Here is a 23,349-nt window from a genome sequence, read left to right on the forward strand (position 1 = left end):
TAACATTTTTCTATGGAAACGACCCAAACGGTATTAGCAGCGCTTCATCCTGGAGATTGGATGGTTTCCATAGACCTTCGGACGCCTATTTTCATATCCGATTCATTCGGAATCGAGAAGATTCCTGAGATTCGTGTTCTAGGGCCGCATTTATCAGTTCAGGGCCCTCTGCTTCGGCCTGTCGACAGCTCCACAAGTGTTCACTAGAGTTCTGTCGTCAGTAGCAAAGTGGCTTCATCTGGACGGGATACGAATCTCCATGTATCTAGACGATTGGCTTCTCAGGGCAAGGTCCAGACAGAAGTGAGTGGAGGACCTACAAAAGACTTTAAGGCTGACGGAAAGCCTAGGTTTGTTAGTAAACAAGGAAAAGTCATGTCTCACTCCTTCTCAGGAGATAGTTTATTTAGGAGTGAGACTGAATTCAGTTCTTTTTCAGGCGTTTTCCGTCTCTCCAAAGGATCGACTCTTGCCTGAACAAGATAGACGAATTTCTCGTCAGACAAACTTGCTCGGCGAATCAGTGGATGAGCCTTTTAGGAACCTTGGCCTCAATAGAGCAATTTGTAAGTCTGGGCAGGCTCAACATGAGACCACTTCAATTTTACCTGAAGCAGAAGTGGCAAAGGAAGAAGTTCCCAGACTCCTTCGTGTTCCCCATCTCGTAAGGAATCAAACAGGACCTCCTTTGGTGGAAATCAGAAGGAAGGCTAGAGGAAGGCTTGTCTCTAAGCCAGTTGAGCCCCAACCTTACGCTTTTGTCAGACGCATCGGACAAGGGTGGGGAGCTACTCTGGGGAGAGGAAGTGTCGGGACTTTGGCAGATTCATCAGAGAAGCTGGCACATAAATCTAAAAGAGTTGAAGGCGATTCATTTGCTCAAATGCACTTCAAGACAGAGGTAAGAGGGAAAGTAGTGCTGGTTCAAGCAGACAACACCACGGCTCTCTCTTACATAAAAAAACAGGGGGGGGACACACTCGTTCTCTCTGTGCGAGGCAGCGAGAGACCTACTCATTTGGGCGAAAGAGAACAAGATTGTCTTGAGCACAAGATTTATTCAAGGCTCGAAGAATGTAAAGGCGGACATTCTCAGCAGGAGAGGACAAGTCCTCTCCACAGAGTGGACGTTACATCCTTAAATATGCAAGAAGCTTTGGGGGATTTGGGGATGTCCTCAGTTGGATCTCTTCGCCACAAACAAGACAGCTCGTCTACCACTGTATTGCTCCCCAGTTCCAGACGAGGAGGCGTTTACAGTGGATGCCATGCTTCTGGACTGGTCAAATCTGGATCTGTATGCCTTTCCGCCTTTCAAAATGCTAAGTTGTTCCGATACGTAATACAAACCATCGGTCCTTTAACAATAGGAAGTAGCTAGCGGCAGCTGGCTACTTCCTATTGTTAAAGGACCTCAGGTTTGTATAGTTAGGAAAAATGCAATTTTCGACAAATTGTCATATTAGTTCTGGCAAAGTTCAGAGGTCATCAGAACGTCCGGATGACTCTGATAGCCCCCTTTTGGCCGGCCAGGGAATGGTTTCCGGATCTACTACTGCTGTTGACGGACTTTCCGAGAGAGTTACCGTTAAGGAAGGATCTACTCAGACAGCCCCACTTTCTGAGGTTCCATCACAACTTGTCCGCTCTTCGACTAGTCGCCTTCAGACTGTCGAGCATCTCCTCAGAAAGAGAGGATTTTCAAAGAGAGCTTCAAGGGCTATTGCTAGACCCAGAAGAGAATCCTCTGATCGAGTGTACCAAGCTAAGTGCGTCAAATTCAGAGCTTGGTGCAAAGAAGAAGGAATTTCGTCTTCTAAGACCTCTATAGCTCAGTTAGCTAACTTCTTCTTTTTCTTCGTGAGAATAAGAAGCTTTCTACCCAGACGATTAGGGTTATAAGAGCTATGTTGTCTTCTGTGTTCAGACATCGGGGATTAGACATTTCTAATAATCAAGACCTCTCAGACCTGATTCGTTCCTTTGATACGACCAAGACAAAGGAGTCAAGAACAGTAGCTTGGAACCTGGATGTAGTTCTTAAATGGCTGATGTCAGATAGATTCGAACCGATCTCCTCTAGTTCTTTTAGAGATCTGACTAGGAAGACACTTTTTCTTTGTGCTTTAGCATCAGCTAGAAGAATCAGTGAGCTGCATGCTATTGATAAGAGAGTTGGATTGCTAAGGCAATGCCATTTGCTCATCAATGCTGGGTTTTTTGGCTAAGAATGAAAATCCCTCACGTCCTTGGCCTCGTTCTTTCTCTATAAAGAACATTTCGGAGTTAGTGGGGCCTAATGAGCCTGAATGTCTTCTCTGTCCAGTGAGAGCACTTAGACATTATGTGCAAAGGACCAAAGGTATAAGAGGTAAGAGTGATAACCTGTGGTGTTCAGTGAAAGATCCTTCTCGTCCTCTTTCTAAAAATCGCTCTCCTTCTTTTTAAGGAATTTGATTTCTGAGGCACACGGACAATGTCAGGACTCAGATATCAAAGTGTTTAAAATCAAAGCTCATGAAATTAGAGCAGTGTCTACGTCTATGGCCTTTAGACGTAATCTGTCTTTGAAAGACATTATTAAATCTACATATTGGAGAAGCAATTCTGTCTTCGCATCTCATTATCTGACAGATTTGCAAAACCACATATGAAAATTTGCAGTACATTGGGCATTCGTTGTGACTGACACGGTATTGGGTGAGGGAGAGAAGGATGTATCCCATCCTCACTAACTTTTCTCCTTGATTATGTTTTTTGTATTTTTTAAGCTGTCTGAAGATACAGGGAGTTTTTTGAGTATCTTTCAGTCTTTTAATGTCTTGGCGTATTTCTTAAACGGTTGTGGTGATCCCTCGTTTTTCATTGTATTTTGTGGTGATTTGTACTGCGCCCTGAGCAGGGGCATTATAGTCTTGTCCATTACGGTCACATCCTCAACGGCAAGTACTTATTATTGTGTCTGACACACGGATCCATATATCCTGTCGGTACAATAAAGGCCAGCAGACTACAGAGGCAGTAACCACTGAGTCAGCGGTCTTTAAAGGTAAGGAACCTATATCTTCGGATAATTCCAACAGTTGTTATTTTAGCTGCCATTGTCCCACCACCTAAATGTGTCAATCAGCTATATGTAACCACCGGGCAAGTTATATAAGTGAAAATGACATTTTTATAATAATATAAAGTTTCACTTATACTTACCCGGTGGTTACATAACGAAGCCCGCCCTCCTCCCCTCATATGGACAGGTAGGCATGAAACTTCTGATTTATTGTTGGAATGGTTCCCGGTACCCGGTAGAGGGCGGGAGTAGAGGATCACCGCAAACCTTAGCGCTACCGCGAATTTCAAATTCTGCTGTGACGTCAGGAGACGACAGCTATATGTAACCACCGGGTAAGTATAAGTGAAACTTTATATTATTATAAAAATGTCATTTTCATGACCTTGTAGTAAAATGTTTTACTGTATTCAATGTTCACTTGGTCATAGAAATTTAATTTCTGAGAATATATGCAGAAACTGTAGCTGGAATTACTAGGAGGCTAAGGTTCTATTTTATTACATACTGTGTGCAGAATGTGTGGAGTGTAATTTTTTCACTTATGTTGAATGGTCTAAGATATTGTAAGATGTCCATACTTCATTTACTGTTATGGAAACTGAAGAAATAATTAATAAGAAAATGTGATGAAAAATGTAATTATAAACTTTATAATTGTAAGAGTGTGAAGGTAACTATGGCAGAAAACTTCTGTTATTTACTCCTCGAGCAGTAGAAGTTTTAGATGTTCATAGGTATACGAAGTTGTTTCTTCAATAGTTTTGTTTTTTCATATTGCAGTGGAGGATGTTGAGTTAGTATCATGGCAAAAGACCACAAAATAATCTTGATAAGCAGGAAATCATCATTTTTAGTTCCTTGTAGAAACAGATTTTCAGTTGTTTGTTAAAATGAGAAATGTGAGACTCATTTCCATGGCTTACCACAAGCGCTGAATGACCTTGTAGGTCTCAGCACTTGTCCTTTGGCCTAAAGCCTGTTTTTATCTCTAAAAGGGCATTTTATGATGAAATTGATAAAAAAAAACCAGGAATTTGTTGATATTTCTCAAAGAAAAATACAGTGAATAGGCAAATTTTCTGCGAGTAATGCGGGTATATGTTCCAGAGGGAAATCTGCAAATACGTGAGTCCGCGAATCTAGAGTGCGCGAATAGTACAGGGGTTCACTGTATTCTATTCCATTCCATGGCTTACCACAAGCACAAGGAATGTTTGATGGATGGTTTTTTGAAAGGACCACTGAAATCCAGTTGTCTTTTAGAGTAAATTATGTCATTTCATTGTGTGTAACCTGGTTTTAAGGCTCACTGATCTGGTTAAACCCCTTTTTTTTTTGGTAACTTAACTGACTTTTTTGCAGATCCATTGGACCGAGAGACCTTGGGATTTCCAACATTTAATAGTCTTGGCACTAGTTAGATTTTTCAGAGGGAGAGAGAGAATTAGATTCTTGCTCACAATATTAAAACTGTTTTATGAAGCCCGTCCTCTGGATTTAGTACATCTAGCCATTTTGAAAATTTCATATTAGAATGAGACTTGTTTTCAGACATTTACTACCTTGTTCAGTTAGATTTGTTTAGTGCTAAACATTTTCCTTACTTTATTTTTTCACTAATAGCGGCTTCTGGGAACTGATCAAGCAGCATGTGATGCAATTCGTCAGGAAATTACAATCTCCAAGCAACTTTCAGGTCATCCGTACATAGTTGATTTTATCGCAGCATCTATCATTGACAAGACTAAAAGTCAAGAGAACCGGCACGAGTTCCTACTCCTGAGTGAATTATGCACAGGTTGGTGTCTATATTAACTTTATGAGCTCTTGATTTGAAGTAAATTTTTGCTGTTTACAAATTTCTGTTAACAGATGTAACATTCAGGCTGAGTAATCATCACTTGCTTAATATTTTTTTGTACCAATGTTCATGAAATGGAAAATATATGAATGACAACGATTTGATTTCAATAAGATGTTGGTCTGGATGTTTGTTCAGATGGCAGTGATGTAGTTTGAAGAGTCCAGATAATTTTTCCTTAAATATTCATGTTTCAGTAAAGTATTCCTGGAACTGTCAGTGGGTGTTGAATTCTTTTTTAAAAAATCTGGTTTTGAGTGAGGTTTTTTAAAATGTTAGGTTTTAGATGAGGTTTTTTAAAATGTTAGGTTTTAGATACTAACCATTGTATAACAGAGCTTCACCTCTACTTTTGAAATGGGCCAGATTATTTTTTGTAAAGCTGTGGTGCTTTTTCCTTAGGGGATGATTAATACCACACTTTTCTCAGCCCCGTTAAATATTAGTGTTAAAAGTAAACTGTCTTTCACACAGCATAAGGCAACAATATGGTGTACCATGTTGGGAAAGAGATTAATAATTTTGTACATGCACTTTCCTGTCAGATATATACTTAGCTATACGTCTCTGACGTCACGACAGAATTCAAAACTCGCGGCACACGCGACAGGTAGGTCAGGTGATCTACCTTACCCGCCGCTGGGTGGCGGCTGTAAGAACCAATCTCCCTTTCCAGCCAGAATTTTTCTGTCGCCGGTGACGACTACACCTGTGGTTGTTACCTCCTGACAGCTTTATTCAATTCTCGTTGCCGTGGATTTATTTGGACTGACTTTCGGTGAAGTACCTGATCTTGTTGGCTTGGCATACGCATTTGTGGATTGTTTTTGGATATTGATTTGGATTTTTCTTTGATTTCGAGATGTCTGAGTTAGAGGTTAAGAATCTTAATCTTCTATGTTTAGGGTGTGCTCTATGGATGAATGCAAGGTGAGACTACCGAAAGCTACGGTAGATCCTCACACAGTTTGCTTTAAATGTAGAGGGAAAGAATGTTCTTTTGTTAACCCGTGTAATGAGTGTGAGAAGTTGGATGAGGGTGAATGGAAGGCTCTTTCTTCCTACTTGAGGAAGTTAGAGAAAGACAGGGTGAGAAGGCTTCGTCTAGGAGTTCTAGTAAGTCTCGTATTAGCGGTAGAAGAAATCCTTTTGTAGCATTAGAACCTTCTCCAGTTTTCAGCTCCTGCGCCCTGCATCGAACTAAGGATACGACTACGGAGTGGCAACCAGAGAGCCACGATCCTTAGCATGGAAAAGAAGATTCGTTCGTTTGCAAGGTAAGAGTAGTGAAGGTGAATTGTGCAGTGACCCCAGTGCAGTGGAGGGTGCGTCTGATCGGCTCCTTAATGCTTCCAGGCCTAGACCTCTTCCAGACTCCCAGTCCCAGTGGAGGAGGAAAGTCAACAGCCGCAGGAAGGTTAGGGAGAACTCCACCGATCAGGCGCTCCCCTCGGTAGATCCTGATGCTCGTACCAGGCTGCCCTTGTTCGCGCGAAGAAGGAGGTATTGCGCCAATGCTTCTCTTCTTCTTCCTCACCTTCGCCTAGAAGAGGATGGAGCGCCTCGGATTCTTCGCGACCGCTGAAGAGAGCCTGAAGGCTCCTGGCGCCTTTCCTTCCAGCCCGGAAGTTTTTCCAGAAGAGCCGGAAGTAGAGATCAAGAAACCCAGGAGGGAGCAGGAGTTCTCGCCTCATAGTAGGCTTCGAGCCTCTCTCCGGTGGAGGATTTTGCAAGATCTCCAGCTCGAATTCTTGCTGGACTGCAAGCGCAGATTTCGGCGCTGGCGGGCTCCTTGGCAGGAGGAACGCGTCGGAAAGACGTCTCTCTCCCTGTCAAGAAGTCTAGGATTCCTTCGCCTGTGTTACCGTCTCAGTCAGAGTCGGTTCTCTCTCCTGTATCAGCGGATGGAAGGAGGCGCTCTTCCCTCGGCAGGCGCGTTGTCGTCTTCCAGGCGTCAATCGCCCAAGAAGCTTTCTCCTGGTGACTACATCTCTCCAGTAGGAAGGGATCTAGCGCCTAGTAGGCGTTCGTCTAAAGACAGGAGGCGTACAGCCTCGTCTTCTCGTCTCATTTCCGAAGATCCTTCATTCTCCGGATAAGAGAACCTACTCTTTGATGGATTCGTCAAGAGACAGGATCTCGCCTTTTGTTAGGCGCTTGAGCCTAGTAGGCGCTACTCCCCAAGTAGACGCTCTCGGCCGCTCCCAAGCGTGGTGCGGAGGTAGGCGCTTTTCTCCTGATAGGCGCGGCTCTCCTTTTAGCCGCTCGGTTCAGGACAGGCGTGTAGAGCCTGAAAGATATGTCTCTTCTGGGAGACTACCTTTTGAAGAGACACACAAGTCTGGATCGAAGTTTGTGAGCATGGTAGACGCGGTCTCCTAGTAGGCGACCTTCTCCAGGGCTTCGCTCTCCTGTAAGTAGGCGCCAAGAGCCTAGTAGGCGTTCGCCTCATGGTAGGCGCAGCTCGCCTGGCAGCCGCTCTCCTTTGAACAGGCGCATGGATCCTGAGAAGCGCCTTGAGCATAGTAGGCTCTCCTCTCCTAGCAGGCGCTCCCCTTTGGAAGCCCGGAATTCTAGGAGTAGGATTAAGGATCAAAGAGCACGCACTCATCAGAGTAGGAAGGACTCATTCGAGAGGAGCTCTCCAGAAACTTTGGCTTCCCCTGATAGGCGCCCAGTCTGCTACTAGACACTCTCTGGACAGGCAGGCGCATTCTTTAGAGAAGGCTAACTGCCTCGTAAAGAAGCGGAGGGTTCTTCAGTGGATGAAGTTGAACCTTCAGAAGAGGATTTGGTGAAGGACTCGTCAGTTTCGTCCTATAAGATCCTTACCAGATCCTCCTTCTTCAGAGTTTGGAGACTCCCCTTACTCCGTCGCTCCTCCGTCCTCTCTCTCTTTATTCTCGACTTCGAAGAAGACGAAAGTTTCCTCTTGTTGTGAGGATGAAGCCAACCATCTCAATGAAGAAGGCTTTGAGAGGTTTTGGTGATTGGCTGCTTTCTAAGGAAGAGAAAGGGAAGACTGTGTTTTCTTTCCCTCCTTCCAAGCTTACGGCAGACTGGGATTTTTGGTACGAGTCTGGAGAACCCCTAGGCCTGGGTCTTCCTTCATCGGCGGATGCGGACTTCTCTTCTCTGGTAGATGCAGCAGCACACGCTCGGCTCTTTTTGTCTGCTAAGACTACCTGGGCTATGAACGAGCTTGACCACCTGCTGAAGGGAATGTTTTAGAGTCTTGGAAGTCTTCAACTTCCTTGACTGGTCTTTGGGGTCTTTGGCTAAGAAGACCCTCAGAACCCGGATGCTATTTCGCCAGAAGATCTCAACAGTGTTCTAACGTGGCATTGATAAAGCAGTTAGAGATGGATCGAGCGAATAGCCTCCCTGTTTGGAGCAGGGATCCTTAAGAAGAGATCAGTCTTCTGCTCTTTTCTGACTAAGTCTGTTTCGCATGCCCAAAGAGCCTCTCTTCTGTATTCGCAGCTCTCGCCTCTGCTATTTCCGAAGAAGATAATACAGGACATCTCAGGATCTATCTCTGCGAAGGCGACTCAGGACATGCTCGCCGAGTCGGCACGGAAGCCTAGGACCCCTCCTTCCAGACGAAGACGAAGAGGAGACTCCAGCTAGACAGGAGCCCTTTCGAGGGGGCCTCCTTCTAGAGCCTCTACCTCGAGAGGTAATAGACCTTTCAAGAGAGGTAAGATCCTTCTCACCGCTCTGTCAGAGCTAAGCAGTAGGGAAGTAGACCTCCAAAAACACCAAGTAGGTGCCAGACTTCTAAGATTCTCGGAAGCCTGGGCAAAGAGAGGAGCGGCAACTGGTCCCTCTCGATTATCCGGACAAAGGATATCTGATTCCCTTTACGGAAAGACCACCGTTGACAACGACTCGAGGAGTTGGTGGCCAGGTACAGGGATCCCATCATGAGCCTTGCTTTAACACAAGCAGTGGAACAAATGTTCGAGAAAGAGGCTATAGAGCTAGTGAGCGACCCTTGCCTCAGCGGGCTTTTACAACCGCGTTTTTCTAGTTCCAAAAGCCTCAGGAGGATGGAGACCGGTTCTGGATGTAAGCGCCCTGAATTTCTTTGTAGAAAAGAGGAAGTTCGCCATGGAGACGACATCCTCAGTGTTGGCGGCCCTTCGGCCAGGGGACTGGATGGTGTCCCTAGATCTTCAGGACGCTTACTTCCATGTGCCTATCCATCCTTCGTCAAGGAAATACCTCAGGTTCATGATGGGAGGAAGGATATTCCAGTTCAGGGCTTTGTGCTTCGGCCTTTCAACAGCCCCTCAGGTCTTCACAGGCCTAATGAAAAATGTAGCAAGATGGCTACATTTGGAGGGAGTCAGAGTGTCCCTTTACTTGGACGACTGGCTAATCAGAGCCAAGTCGCAGAAAAGATGTTTGGAGGACCTACAAAAGACCCTTTTCATGGCAAGTTCTCTGGGACTTTTTGGTGAACTTTCAAAAAGTTCTCAGTTGATCCCCAGTCAAGATCGTATCTATCTGGGGATTCGGATGGCTTCTCTGATTTTCGGGCTTTTCCGTCTCCAGAACGGATAGCCCGAGGGTCAGAGAAAGTCAAAGCCTTCCTAGAGAAGAAGTATGCACAGCGAGGGAGTGGATGAGTTGTTGGGACACTCTCCTCGTTGGAGCAATTCCTTTCTCTAGGAAGGTTTGCACCTCAGACCTCTCCAGTTCTTTCTACATCGAAACTGGAGGTGTCGTTCGCAAAACCTAGAGTTCTCCTTCGAGATCTCAAGGGAAATCAAGAAGGACCTCTCTTGGTGGGCCAACCCTCTCAGGTTTGCAGAAGGGATGTCCCTTCACATTCCGAACCCCAACCAAGTGTTGTATTCCGACGCCTCGGAAACAGGTTGGGGAGCAACGCTCGGCTCAAGAGAAGTGTCAGGCACCTGGACAAGGGAAGAAGGAACAGGTGACCTGGCACATCAACAAGAAGGAGCTGATGGCGGTTTGGCTAGCTTTGAAAGCTTTCGAGCCCACGTCCTAGCTTCAGCAGTACAGATCAACTCGGACAACACCACGGCCCTGGCTTACATCAGGAAGCAGGGGGGACTCACTCTTTCTCCCTGTACGAGACAGCAAAAGAACTTCTGCTTTGGGCAGAGCAAAGGAAGATTTGTCTCCTTACCAGTTTCGTACAGGGAGAAAAGAACGTCAGAGCAGACCTCCTAAGCAGGAAAGATCAAGTCCTGCCTGCAGAGTGGACTCTTCACGAAGAGTTTGCCAGGACCTGTGGAAGCTTTGGGGCAAGCCTCATATAGATCTTCGCCACAGCCAAGAATGCGAGGATAGCCAACTACTGCTCTCCGATATCGGACCCGAGGGCAGTGTCGATAGACGCGTTTCTACTAGATTGGAAGGGTTCTAGACATGTATGCTTTTCCTCCATTCAAGATACTGGGAGAGACTCTAAAGAAATTTGCAGAATCGGAGGCAGCAAGGATGACGCTGTACCCCGTTTTGGCCCTTGCCCGCAAGTATGTTCACAGAGGTACTGGAATGGTTAGTAGATCTTCCGAGAACATTACCACAGAGGATCGATCTGCTCAGACAAACCCCACTTCGAGAGGTATCACAAAAACCTCCCCGCTCTAGATCTGACTGGCTTCAGACTGTCAAAAGTTTGGTCAGAACGAGAGGCTTTTCTGCAAGAGTTGGCAACGGCTATCGCAGCAGCAAGAAGGCTTCTACCCTTAGAGTCTACCAATCGAAGTGGGACGTCTTTCGGCGATGGTGTAGGAACCATCACTTTCCTCTTCCAGTACCTCTGTGACCCAAATAGCAGCACTTCTTACTTTTCCTTAGGGAAGAAAGTGGATTGGCGGTATCAACCATTAAAGGCTATCGTAGCATGCTATCTGCAGTGTTTAGGCACAGAAACTTAAACATTTTCAGAAGATAAGGACCTTCATGATCTAATAATATCGTTTGAAACATCCAAGAAGGTTTCTCCAGGGGTTCCGAGTTGGAATCTGGATGTAGTGCTACGTTACCTGAGGTCCAATAAGTTCGAACCGCCTCAGTCTGCCTCGTTTAGAGACCTCACGAAGAAGACAATTTTTCTCATGGCATTGGCTTCTGCAAAGAGGGTTAGTGAACTCCATGCACTAGAAGGAAATGTGGGATTCAGAGGAGATGCAGCTATCTGTTCGTTCCTTCCTTCGTTCTTAGACAAGAACGAGAAACCCCTCAAATCCTTGGCCTAGGAGCTTTGGGCAGTCAAGCTTGTCTGCATTAGTAGGTGAGGAAGCAGAGAGGTCGCTTTGCCCAGTACGAAGTTTGAAATTTTATCTACAGAGAAAGAAAAAACTTAAGGGCAATGATGTCAACCTTTGGTGCTCTGTAAGAGATCCAAGGAGGACTCTTTCGAAGAATGCGCTTTCTTTCTTTATCAGAAGCCTGGTGAAAGAAGCGCATGCGATATGTGATGAAAGTCAATTCAAAGTTCTTAAGGTCAAAGCTCATGAGGTAAGAGCTATTGCCACGTCATTGACTTTTAACAAAAACATATCCCTGAGTAATATTATGAAGGCAACATTCTGGCGTTGCAACTCAGTCTTTGCAAACCACTATCTGAGAGACGTCAAAATTACGTTATGAAAATGCTTCGGGTTAGGCCGTACGTATCGGCGGATTCGGTGCTGGGGCATGGGAGCTGAGACATATCCTTAGTAGTATATATTTTTCCCTTGTTAGGTTGTAAGTTTTGGTTGTTTGAAAGAACATGCGGGTAGGCATGTTTTTCATTTCGTAGTCTAACAATGATTAGATTGGTTAGGTGATCGGTTTATGTTTGAGCTCCTTGCAATGATAGTGGTTAGGTTCTGTCATATAAGTGGGCGAATCCCCGTTGACAGATCCTGCTCGGATTCTATCAAGTAAGCGGATAACCAAATCCCTTTGATAGACCCAAAGAGTCTGTCAGCTGTAGGTCACGCCCTCGCTGAAGCTCTTAAGGCAACGCAGACTCATAGACAGTAACTACGAAGTCTTCTGCCTAAACAGGTAAGAACCAAGGTTGTATTTACATCCTACAACTAGTGTTGTTTTCCCCTTTTTTCCATATTTATATTGCTGTCTCTTTCCCTCCACCAAGGGTGTCAATCAGCTAAGTATATATTCTGACAGGAAAGTTCATGTACAAAATGTTATTGTTAGTATACAATAAGGTTTTGTACATACTTACCTGGCAGATATATACGATTGATGGCCCTCCCAGACCTCCCCTCAGGAGACCGGTGGAAGGAAAAAATTGAAAAAATTCTGGCTGGAAAGGGAGATTGGTTCTTACAGCCGCCACCGCCCAGCGGCGGGTAAGGTAGATCACCTGACCTACTGTCGTGTGCCGCGAGTTTTGAACTTCTGTCGTGAACGGTCAGAGGACGTATAGCTAAGTATATATCTGCCAGGTAAGTATGTACAAAACCTTATTGTATACTAACAATAACATTTTCATGTTGTATTTTATACTAGCAGTAACTTTATTGGCCATAGAAACTTGTATACAGTAATACCTTGGGTTACGAATTTAATCCGTTCCAGAACCTGCTTCGTAACCTAAAAAATTCGTAACCTAAATGGATTTTCCCATAAGAATGTTATAAAAAGCAAATAATGCGTTCCACCCAACCATGAATGACCATACTTTTCCATTTATTTTTATTCACTAAGGTTGAAAATTCGTGTAGGAATTGCATAAAATTATAAAATTGAAGAATGAAATTAAATATAAACACTAGATTTAATATGCATGCACAGTAAAACCTGAACTTTACCTTTGGCGAGTGCGGGAGAAGGGGAAGGGTGAGGAGGAGAGAATTAGGGCTTTGGGGGGGGGGGGGAAATCTCCCTCCGTGAACACTTCTGGAAGACTTTCTGGTTCTTTCTCTAGAGAGCACCGTTCACCACAATCACTAATTTTACGCTTACGCACACTGTGTCGTCTTTCACAATTTTTGAAAAATAGTTTTTCTATGGAGGCTTGCTTTTGCCTGTTCTTTAAAATTTTATAGAAATGACCCAACCCATTATCGATAAACAAATTTGTTGCACTCTTACGAGCCTTTTCGCAAATGATGCTCTCCACTTACGGAATCTCCTGCCAGCTGCTTCTCGTCGTTATCAAACCATGAGAAAATTTCAACATCGTCGAGAATATAAGGCCGTTGTTTCGTCAATACTGTGACACCTTTTGATGCTTTACTGGCTTTAATTTCTTCCTTTTTCTTCAAAATAGTGCAGATCCTTGATTGTGACCGCTTGAAGAATGCTGCAATGTCTTTCACGCGCTCGCCTTTATCATGCATTTGGATAATTTCCTTCTTCATTTTGACTGTAATCATCTCCTTCTTTCTTATGCTTTCCTTCTTGCTGCTTGCCTTCGTCATCTTGGGAGCCATTGTCTTTAGTATTTGGGTAATAGTAATGTATAAGCACTATCACGGAAACACAACACGTGTGCAAATCACTAAGCAAATTTGAGAGCGTATCACGGACAGATGCGTTCAATAAACCGCCAGCAAGATAGTGAAAGAGTTATGGTTTAAAAATGGTCAAGGGATGCGTGGGAGGAAGTCACGTGACCCTCATTAAGTTTTGGCCGAAAAAAATGCGTTCGCAGATCCCACGCTTATCTGATGTCCGATGTAAACAAAGCAGGCGTTAAGTTTTGGCCGAAAAAAATGGGTTCGCAGATCCCACGCTCATCCGATGTCCGATGTAAACAAAGCAGGCGGCCTCCCGTGATGGAAATTCGTGCATTCGTATTCCAAGTAAAATTCGTATTCCAGAATGAGGGCGTCACTTCGTAAGTTAAAAAATTCGTATACTAATCGGTTCGTAACCCAAAGTATTACTGTATATGCATCTTTTATTGTTTCAGGGGGCTCGTTAGTGGATGCCTTACGGTTATTAGATGGTAAGCTTTTGCCAGTGGATCAGGTTTGCACCATCATGTACCAGACCACCAAAGCCGTCCAGCATATGCAGGTAATTTTTTTTTGTTTTTTCAGTATGTAATAAAAAAACTGTATAAGATGGTAAAAAGGCTTTAAAGAATGTGTGCAATTATAATAATAAAATTAAGTAAGGTATTTCAGGGTAATGGATGAGTATTCTCGTGATAGTAAAAAAGTACTTGGTAATGATACATGTGTAAAGTGTGCTTTGGATACAAAGGAAAGGAGTTGATAAGCTTGTTAAGGTTTTAAGGAAATCAAGTAATATCCCATGGTAGTGGTACAGAAATATGTCAAGGTTATGGGAAACTGCTCAATGCTACCCATAACTGGCCAAACACTTATCATAAATGAGTGTTTGATATATGGTCATCCCCAACTATAGTGGGATAAGGTTTTGGTCCTTTTTACAATGGTGTTCAGTACTATTTTCTCCATTCTACTTATATATATATATTTTTTTAGCATTTCTGAGGCCTTAAGTACTGATATTTGCACCAGATTGGTTGCGTACAGTTGTTGCAAGGAACCTTCCTTTCTCATATCCTTTGTAGCTCTTTTGTGGCTTCCTTCAGTAACAAGAGGAGCATTGTGGCTTCCTTCAGCCTTAAGAGGAGCAATGTGTAGGTTCTTGGTGAAAACCAGAAACTGTACTCTATTGTTAGTATCATTGTGTAACCCCACCACTTATTTATGAACTTTAGTGGTGCCTTGTGCTTGTCCTGACACTAATCAAATAACACTTCTTACCTTCAAGTACTAATCATTTGTTATCTACTGATTCTTTTTTGTATTGTCTTGTTTATTTGTTTCCAACTCCCCTATGATTACTTTTCCACTATTTATATTTAAAGGTCACATGTTCTTGATGGTGCCTAGGTTTTTTCATTTTCAAGGCTCCTCTACCCCTTTGAGAACAACTTAAGTGGTTCTTTCAGTTCAGACTCTTTTATTATTTAGTAGATTCATAATGATTTTTGCTGTGTTTTTCTTCTTTCATATAGCTTGTCCTTTGTTGTCTATTATACTGTGTTGTAAACATTCCCTTTTCTTATGCTATTTTAAGGTTCTTGTTTTGACATTATTGTTATAGTGCCAACTTATTTTTATCTAACAGTCTATTTGTCATATTTCAGTCTTTTCCCAGCTTAACCTTTTCTCAGCCATGTAGCTCTTGAATATAAATTTTGTTCATGAAACTTACCTGTCAGATATATATATAGCTGTATTTTCTGAAATCCGACAGAATTTTAAAAACTTCCGACACACGCAGTGGTCGGCCAGGTGGTTAGGAACCATTCCCATTTTCTATTCATAATTTTTCTGTCGCCGGTGCTGAAAACACCTGTTTTCAGTACCTCCGTCTTAGGATTTTGGAAACTTCATTGCCGCTAAGTATCCTAATTGTCTTTTGATTTATTTACTTGGATTTGTGGCTAGGCATACGCTATCTTAAATTGATTTGAATTTGATTCATTTTTGCATAAGATATCTGAATCTAGTTAGGCTAGTTTCAGACGGGGTTGTCTGCAAAGATAGGGTGTGGCTACCGAAAGCTTCGGTAGATCCACACTTGGTATGTACGAGTGGTATAGGTCTTGCTTTTTTGTTGAGATTTGGCATGTAAGGAGTGTGAGACTTTGTCTATTCCGTAAGGAAGACGTATGATTCGTATGTACGCAATTAATCAGTAAACATGTCTAATTCCGTAAGGAAGCCGTATGATTCGTATGTACGCAATTAATCAGTAACAAAAGTCAGGGTAGTGAACCTGCTAACCTTCCTGTAGACTTTATTTTGCCTAACCCTGTAGTATGGCCTACGGGCTATGTATATGTCTACGAGAGGTGCTCGCTCATCCTTCATTGCTGTTGAAGAGTGCTACTTCTGTAATTGTTTACTCCTAACCCTGTAGTGTTGCCTTCGGGCCCTAAAACAGTGTCTGTAGAGGAATTGCCCTTTCTCTGATACTCTTTCGATTCGTAACTTAGAATCGAAAGTGCTTGCTTTAGAGAGCAAAAGTGAAGTGCAGAAGTGCAGTGATACCCCTTGTGTAGTGGAGGGTGCGTCAGATCGGCCTCGTTTCGCCTCTAGGCCGGGACCTCTGCTTGACTCCCAGGACTCGGGGAGGGAGCATGTCGAAAGCCTAAGGAGGGTTACAAGGAGCCCCCACCGATCTGGCGTGCCTTCGGCAGTTTCTGATGAAAATCCCCAGACTGCCAAAGTGCGTGTGCGTGCACGAATCCTGAAGGATTGCTTCTCGTCCTCCGAAGCGTCCTCCCCGTGCAGGGGTTGGAGCTTTCGGAAGGACTCGCGCCCTCTAAATAGAAGCTTTATAGAAGAGGACGCTTCACGTCCTCTCTCTCTCTCTCTCGTTATGTGTTTCAGTGAGAAGTAAGAAGGCGAACGTCGCCTGAACTCGTGTCCGTCTTTCCACCAAGAAATACGTAAAAGAAGTCATAGTAGCAGAAAGCTTTTGAGAGCGGACGTCCAAGCTTTTTTACTGTCAGAATAAGAAGGCGTTCCCTCTCGACTTGGACGGGACACTCGGATGGACGCCAGGCGCGTGCGGGTGCACGCCAAGCGCGCGCCAGTGGACGCCGAGCGCGCTCCAGTGGACGCCGAGCGTGCACCAGCGCACGCCAGGTGTGTCGCCTGGCTGAACGTTTCTGTTGAACTCTTCAAGCTCTTGTTTCAGATTTGGGCCTAAAGAATTTTTACCTCTACCTTCAGTGATACCTTCCACCTCACCTGCAAAGAATGTGAAGTAGGCAGTGCTTCGGAGGAAGCTTAAAGTGAACAGACAACTTCTTCTTCGAAACCCAGCAAGACATCGGGTTCATGAATTCAAGAGGTCTCTGTCAATTAATATTGCTTTTCGCATAGGTGGATGGAGTTAAGGAAAGCTCAAGGGAAGATCTCGTTTGCTCCACCGCAGTCAAGACTTTGTGATAAGGCAGTTACGAGTTGTGATAAGGCAGTTACGAGTTATGTAAAAGCTCGTCGTCCTACACGTCATGACGCTCGACTACTTTCGGTAGGATTCTTGCAAAAGCACTCATCAAGAGGACGCTCTTCAGGAAAGCGCAAGACAGGACTTTCTTTGCCATTCTGCCAATAAACGAATTGATACGGGAATCGGAAAAATAATATGCTCGACTTCCTGGATTACGTTTTGTCAATTCAGTGATTTTCCCCCATTGACAATATACTATCGTTTTGTCAAGTAAGTGGGTATCCCCTCATTGACAAAATATCTTTGTCCCGTAAATGGGTTAGTTCTCATTGACAAACATCTTTAACTTTATATTGCGTAAGTGGATAAGTTCTTATTGATAAGATTCGGAAGAGCTCTCATTCATCATTCGCAGACTCGTACAAGAAATAGACTTGTAGACTACGGCAATGACCGCTTATGTCCAGTAACATAAGAAGCTTCAGCTGTCTGCTTCGATTCTCTAAGTTTTGTTCATGAAACTTGCCTGTCAGATATGTATGTAGCTGTATTTCCGAATTCAGCTATATATATGTCTGCCAGGTAAGTATGAACAAACTTTATTGTAATATAATATCATATTTTGCCTTGCGTTATTTTACTACTGGTTGGTTCAAGTCATATACGCTTGCTGTAGTTACTTCTTCGGATGGCAACCGAGAGCTCTATTGTCTATTATTTTAAGGACATTTAATCGTTACTCCCTGCAGCCTTCCAGGAGTTTCCGATTTATCTTTTACCGTTGTATGGTAGTGTTCTGATGACACAAACGCATCTATATATTTAGCGTTTTCTGTTTCGCTTAAATATTCCAGCTTGAGAGTCTCTTTCTGCTCAAAAAATAACGGACCTATTTCTTCGTAGAATAGGGTAGCTGGCAACCCAGACATAAAGTTAAGAGACGACGTTCGTAAGCGGCTGGCTGCTGCTGTGTCTGTTCTCCAAGCAGCCTGCCTCCAACCGAGCCAGTAACAGATCGTGCGCTGTCATGCGCCGTAGGTTACGTCTCTCTCTCCTGCGGGATTGACTGACTAACCGTATCTCTGTGCTGGCGGTTACGTCTTTCCTGCGGGATTGACTGACTAACTGTATCTCTGTCCCACAATCACGGACTTTAGCCTAAGATTGAGGGGATTTCTTACGTGAATGAATAAACGTTGCATTCGTTTTGTCTTACTATGTTCACAGAGTTATCTCTTAATCCTTTCGGTGCTCGTTACCGCACGGTATAGAACTACGAGTCTACCGCAACATTGCACTTTTATATGCTCTCCTGCTTAGGCAAAGCGCAGCCTTATTAGGGAAGTAAGCATACTCGGGGAGGGAATGGAGGAGCTTGCTGGGGACCATTTCCTTCCTGAAGAAGTTTGTTTCCCCGAATAGACTGCAATTCAGACCTCCACAGTTTTTTCCTACCGGGAAACTGAATATTATTCAAGATCTAGGAATGATTCCTTGAAACATCTCTCAGTGCGTCTATCACCTTACCTTAGTGATAGAAAGAAGGTGTTTCGGACATCTGGATAGGTTTCAGATGTCCTGGATCTTAATCTGAAAGAAGTAAAAGCAATTCGGTCGTCCCTCCAGTCCTCGAAACGAGTTTTTGGAACCAGTGGTCCAGATCAACTCTGATATTCCACAGTTCTCTCATATCTTAAGAAGTATCTTCTCTCGGTCCCTGTTCGAGTTTACGAGAAAGAGCCTATTATAGCAACAGGCGTAGAATGTAACGATCCTCTAGAGGTTCGTTACAGGATTGCAAAAGTCCGTACGAATCGTCTCGATCGACGGCAGCAACTATTGACTTCCGAGTGGAATCTTTCTTTAGAAGTATGTTGAGAGTTGTGGAGACTTTAGGGACGCCCTTTCATTCTTCTCTTCGATATGTTGAGGACGAAGAGGCTTCTTCTTCTCTGCCCTCTTATTCCTTGATCCAGGGAATCGGTATCCTATTAAACGCCATCCTATGATATTGAACGGGGATGGATGTTTAGTCTCTTTTCCCCTTTTTCAATCGCTTAGGAAATGTAATAAGAGGATTTATGACGTCACAGGGAGCGACAATGACGCTGATCGCCCCATGTTGGCCTTCAGGATCCTGGATTCACAGAGGTCATGTCCTTCCTAGTTCACTTTCCAAGGACCTTTTCCGAGAGAGTCGGTCTACTCTAACTCGAAAGGTACCTATAACCTCTCCGCTCTGAGTCTGACTACGTTCAGACTATCGAGATGTTGACAGGAATAAGATTACCGTCTTCCATTTCCGTCTGAAGAATGGGATAAGCTGGCAGTCACAACTATTAAAGAATACGCAAATATGTTGTTGACGGCCTTTGGGCTTAGAGATTTGATTCTGTCAAACAACAAAGCCCTTCACGATCTTTGAGTTCTGTGGAATCTCGAAACTCGCTCACCATCTACTTTTGGTCTCACCTGTTTTCTCGGAGTCAGACACTCGTGCGAGATCAGGCGACATATAGTAGCCCTGAGTTTCTTGTTGACGAAGTCGGTTGCGTTTATACACCCCCGATGATCGTGTAACATGAGACCAGGTTGGACTGTCAGGCATTCTTCCTTCGGGACTGAATCGCCTTTTTGCTCCTCGCTCCTTTCTCCTGGCACCAGAAGCTCGAGTCAGGAGTTGATTCGCTGACGACGTTGGGTTGCGTTGATACACCCCCAAGGTTTGCTTAGATTGAATCGCCCAGGCAGTCCAGACACCTCATCCTTCAGCGAAGAATAGTGCCTTATGGTCTTCAGGGTATAGCCTTGCTGTCCTTGATTCGTCTGACTGGTCAACTGGTCGGTCACCTGACTTTAGTACAGACGGACTGACTGTGCATGTCCAGATCGAAGCTTTCAATATGGAACTTAGACGTAGTCTGAAGTTCTTGATGTCAAAGCATTCGAACCTCTCCTACCTGTTAACTTCTTGCATGTGATCAGGAAGGCCTTCTTCTAACCACCCTAGATACGACAAAGAGGTTAGTGAGATTTTAAGCCATCGTCACAAGTTTTGGCTTTAGAGAACACAAGGCGGTGTGCTCTCTAAGCCTTCCGTTGTGGCCTAAGAATGGAAACCCGTTTTGTCCTTGGGCCAGGAGCTTGGAAGCAAGGATGGCACAAGTTAGTGGGCAGGAGCCAGAGAGAGTCCTGTGCCCTGTCGGGTCTCTCAAGTTTTATCTACATAAAACTCAAGAAAGTCGAAATCATTCGGGCAATCTGCAGTGTTCCGAAAAAGACCAGACTTGCCCATATCGAAGAACACCCTGGCTTTAGTGTTAAGGAGTTCTTTCAAAAATGCTCCCTTCATTATGTTTGCACAAAGATTGAAATCTTTTTATCTGAATGCTCACGAGGTGAGGGCGCGGCCTCGGAAGCATTTCAACAGAGCATGGCACTCAGCAACATCCTGAGTACCATGTTTTAGCAAAGCAACTCTGTGTTCACTTCACACTCCCTGCGAGATGTGAAGATGGCATATGAGATCTGCTGCTCGCTAGGGCCATACGTGTCTGCAGACACAATTTTGGGGGCAAGAAGTACCACTCATCCTATCCTGTAGAAAATGGTTAGGAAGAGCTCTTAATTTAGTTGTTGAGTCGCCGACAACGGCGACTTCTTAACTCTTAAGCTTTAGTTAACACACCTTAACTTTGGCTAGGTTGGTCAGGTGGTGATATATATATTTATATATATATTTATTTTACTTCTTAGCCCTCATGGTATGGTCAATATGGTCTAGTCACGTCGTGGTCTCGCCCCTGTTGACAGATCATCTGGAGTGCACCAGCTATATAGGTCTCTACCTCGCTGGCAACTCTAGTAGCACAAGCAGACTTACGTGGCAGTAACCACGAAGCCAGCTATGCTAACGGGTGGAACCAAGATGTAAATCATCTGCATGCATTTGTTTCCCAAAATCCTTCTATTCTGTCCCTTCCCACCTCCAACGGTGGGATTCAGCTATATATATATCTGACAGGTAAGTTTCATGAACAAAATGATATTGTTATGATACAATAAAGTTTGTTCATACTTACCTGGCAGATATATATATAGCTGTATTTTCTGAAATCCAACAGAATTTTAAAAACTTCCGACACACGCAGTGGTCGGCCAGGTGGTTAGTACCCATTCCCGCCGCTGGGAGGCGGGTATCAGGAACCATTCCCATTTTCTATTCATAATTTTTATTTCCACTGTCCCCTGAGGGGAGGTGGGTGGGTACTTGATTATATATATCTGCCAGGTAAGTATGAACAAACTTTATTGTATCATAACAATATCATTTTTATCTTGCTTGTGTCTATCCTAGTGAATTCATTGCATATCAGTCTATGTTGTGGTAGTCATGACTTGCCTGTTTTAAGAATGCAGTCTTTTCATTTGATGTTGCAGTTCTAATTATCATAGGACTGACTGAAAATTACTTTCTCCTCATATCCTGCCAGTTTGGTTCTGGGCAACCTGAATGTTCTCAAAATTTGTAATCTGTGATTGGCAAAATTTTAGGACTATTCACTATGCCCTCATGATATATGTATATCTCCTGTGGTTACAAGTTGTTCATAAGCGAACAAACCTTCGGTCTTAACAATAGGATAATTTTTAGCGCCTTGCTGGATCCGGTTAAATCACAGATGAAAGCAAGGAATCTTGTGAGATCTGGCAATGCGTGCGTATATCGGGTGAAGAGTGGTCAAGGGCCATGCATCTACGACACCGTGTCAGTCTTTTCTTGACCGCTTGGGCAAACAAGTTTGATATTTTTATAAATGTCTAAATTCATTCTTACAATTTAGTTTTAAATGATTAAAGGTTTTTAGATTTAACATTTTTTATGTATCTCACAGTGATATCTAATAGCAACATGGTTTTGAAACCCTGGCTTCTATGGTAGATAACATATTTCATGATGTAGTTTTTTTAATGTTCTATTTAGTTATTTTACAGGAGATACAGATTAGTTGTTTTAACTGTCATTGATCTGAATTTCTCTCTTTTCTTTTTTTCAGGCACAGACACCTCCTATTACTCACAGGGACCTTAAAGTTGAGAATCTTCTAATTAGTGATGCTGGGGTTGTGAAGTTATGTGATTTTGGCTCAGCTATGACTAAATCCTATGAAGTTGACTTGGGTTGGAATGCAAATCAACGAGGACTACTGGAGGAGGAGGTGAGTTATCAAACATTGGTTGTTATTCATGAATAAAAGAAAAAAGTTACAAATCGTATATAAATCCTCTTCTTGAAGGATATCCCATATATGATATTTCAGTTTTAGAATGTCTCGGGATTTTTTATTATTGTTGATAATATGCATTGTGGCATAGGTAGCCAGGGGACCAAAGTGTATCTGAGCTCTTCATAATTTCACAAGTTATGCAAAGCACTGCACTTCATTTTAGTTCTATGTTATAGTAGACATAAATCTTTATGATGTCGCCAACTTCACTTGTTGACAGTTGAGTTAAACCATTGGGCGATCGACAACTCAGAGGAGCTCATGGCCAGGTACATTCTAGGCAAGAGGAATGTGGTGGCCGACAAGCTAAGTTGTCGAAGTCAAGTTCTAGGTATGGAGTGGTCTCTGCATCAGGACATAGTGGAAAGGCCATTCCTTCCTCTGGTGGGGAAAAAACCTATGTTAGACTTCTTCGCAATGAGCTTCAACAGGAATCTAGAGATCTACTTTTCGGTGATCTAGGATCCATTTGCTGTGGAGGAGGATGCCCTTCAGCATCCTTGGGACGATTCAGAAGTGTACGTCGTCCCTCCGTTCTGCACAATCTGTTATGTTCTGAACAGAGTGATGGGTTTCATCATATCTCAGGATGACCCTGGTAGCTCCTTTGTGGCCCTAAGCAGAGTGGTTCCCAGTTCTGTCTTCTGTTAGTGGTTCCGAGAGAAATTCCCCCTTGGCATAACCTTCGCTGCCAACCTCATGTGGAGAGGTACCACCAGTCGGTAGGGTCCCTATCTCTTCACAGCAACTCAGATGTCTAGCTACCTTGGGAGATCTTCGTCAGTTGTGTACCAGGGCAAGTGGGCCATCTACTGTGATTGGTGTTGTTGATAGGGTTTCTCTGATCTTCCTCAGAGCAGAAAAGCATTTCTCTGTGTCTGCTATCAAAGGCTACAGGGCTGTCTTGGGGTTAGTTCTACATCTGGAAGGTGTGGACATCACTTCATCCTGGGATCTCTATGCTGTTCAAGAGCTTTGAACAGCGTTGTTCACCTAGACTTCAGAGAACTCAAATCTCCTATGTGGGACCTTACTCTGGTTCTGAGTAGTCTCACTTGGACTCCATTTGGACCACTACGTTGATTGTCAGACAGGGAACTGACTTTGAAAACAGTTTTCCTCCTGGCCTTTGCTTCCTTGAAGAGTGTTGGAGAGCTTCATGGCCTAGATTATGATGTAAACAC

General features: G+C 43.7%; 1 protein-coding gene across 1 annotated transcript in view; it reads left to right on the forward strand.

The window, feature by feature from the left end:
- Positions 1 to 23,349, forward strand: part of LOC135218836 (cyclin-G-associated kinase-like) — a gene marked incomplete in the record, with an annotated part of 495,799 nt that overhangs the window by 22,687 nt on the left and 449,763 nt on the right. Inside the window, 3 exon segments of the mRNA XM_064255283.1 lie at positions 4,694 to 4,868; positions 13,846 to 13,952; positions 21,935 to 22,096. Of these exon segments, the coding sequence (XP_064111353.1) occupies positions 4,694 to 4,868; positions 13,846 to 13,952; positions 21,935 to 22,096 (444 nt within the window).

The sequence above is a fragment of the Macrobrachium nipponense genome, chromosome 1, assembly GCF_015104395.2.
Source record: "Macrobrachium nipponense isolate FS-2020 chromosome 1, ASM1510439v2, whole genome shotgun sequence".
Taxonomy (NCBI): Eukaryota; Metazoa; Arthropoda; class Malacostraca; order Decapoda; family Palaemonidae; genus Macrobrachium; species Macrobrachium nipponense.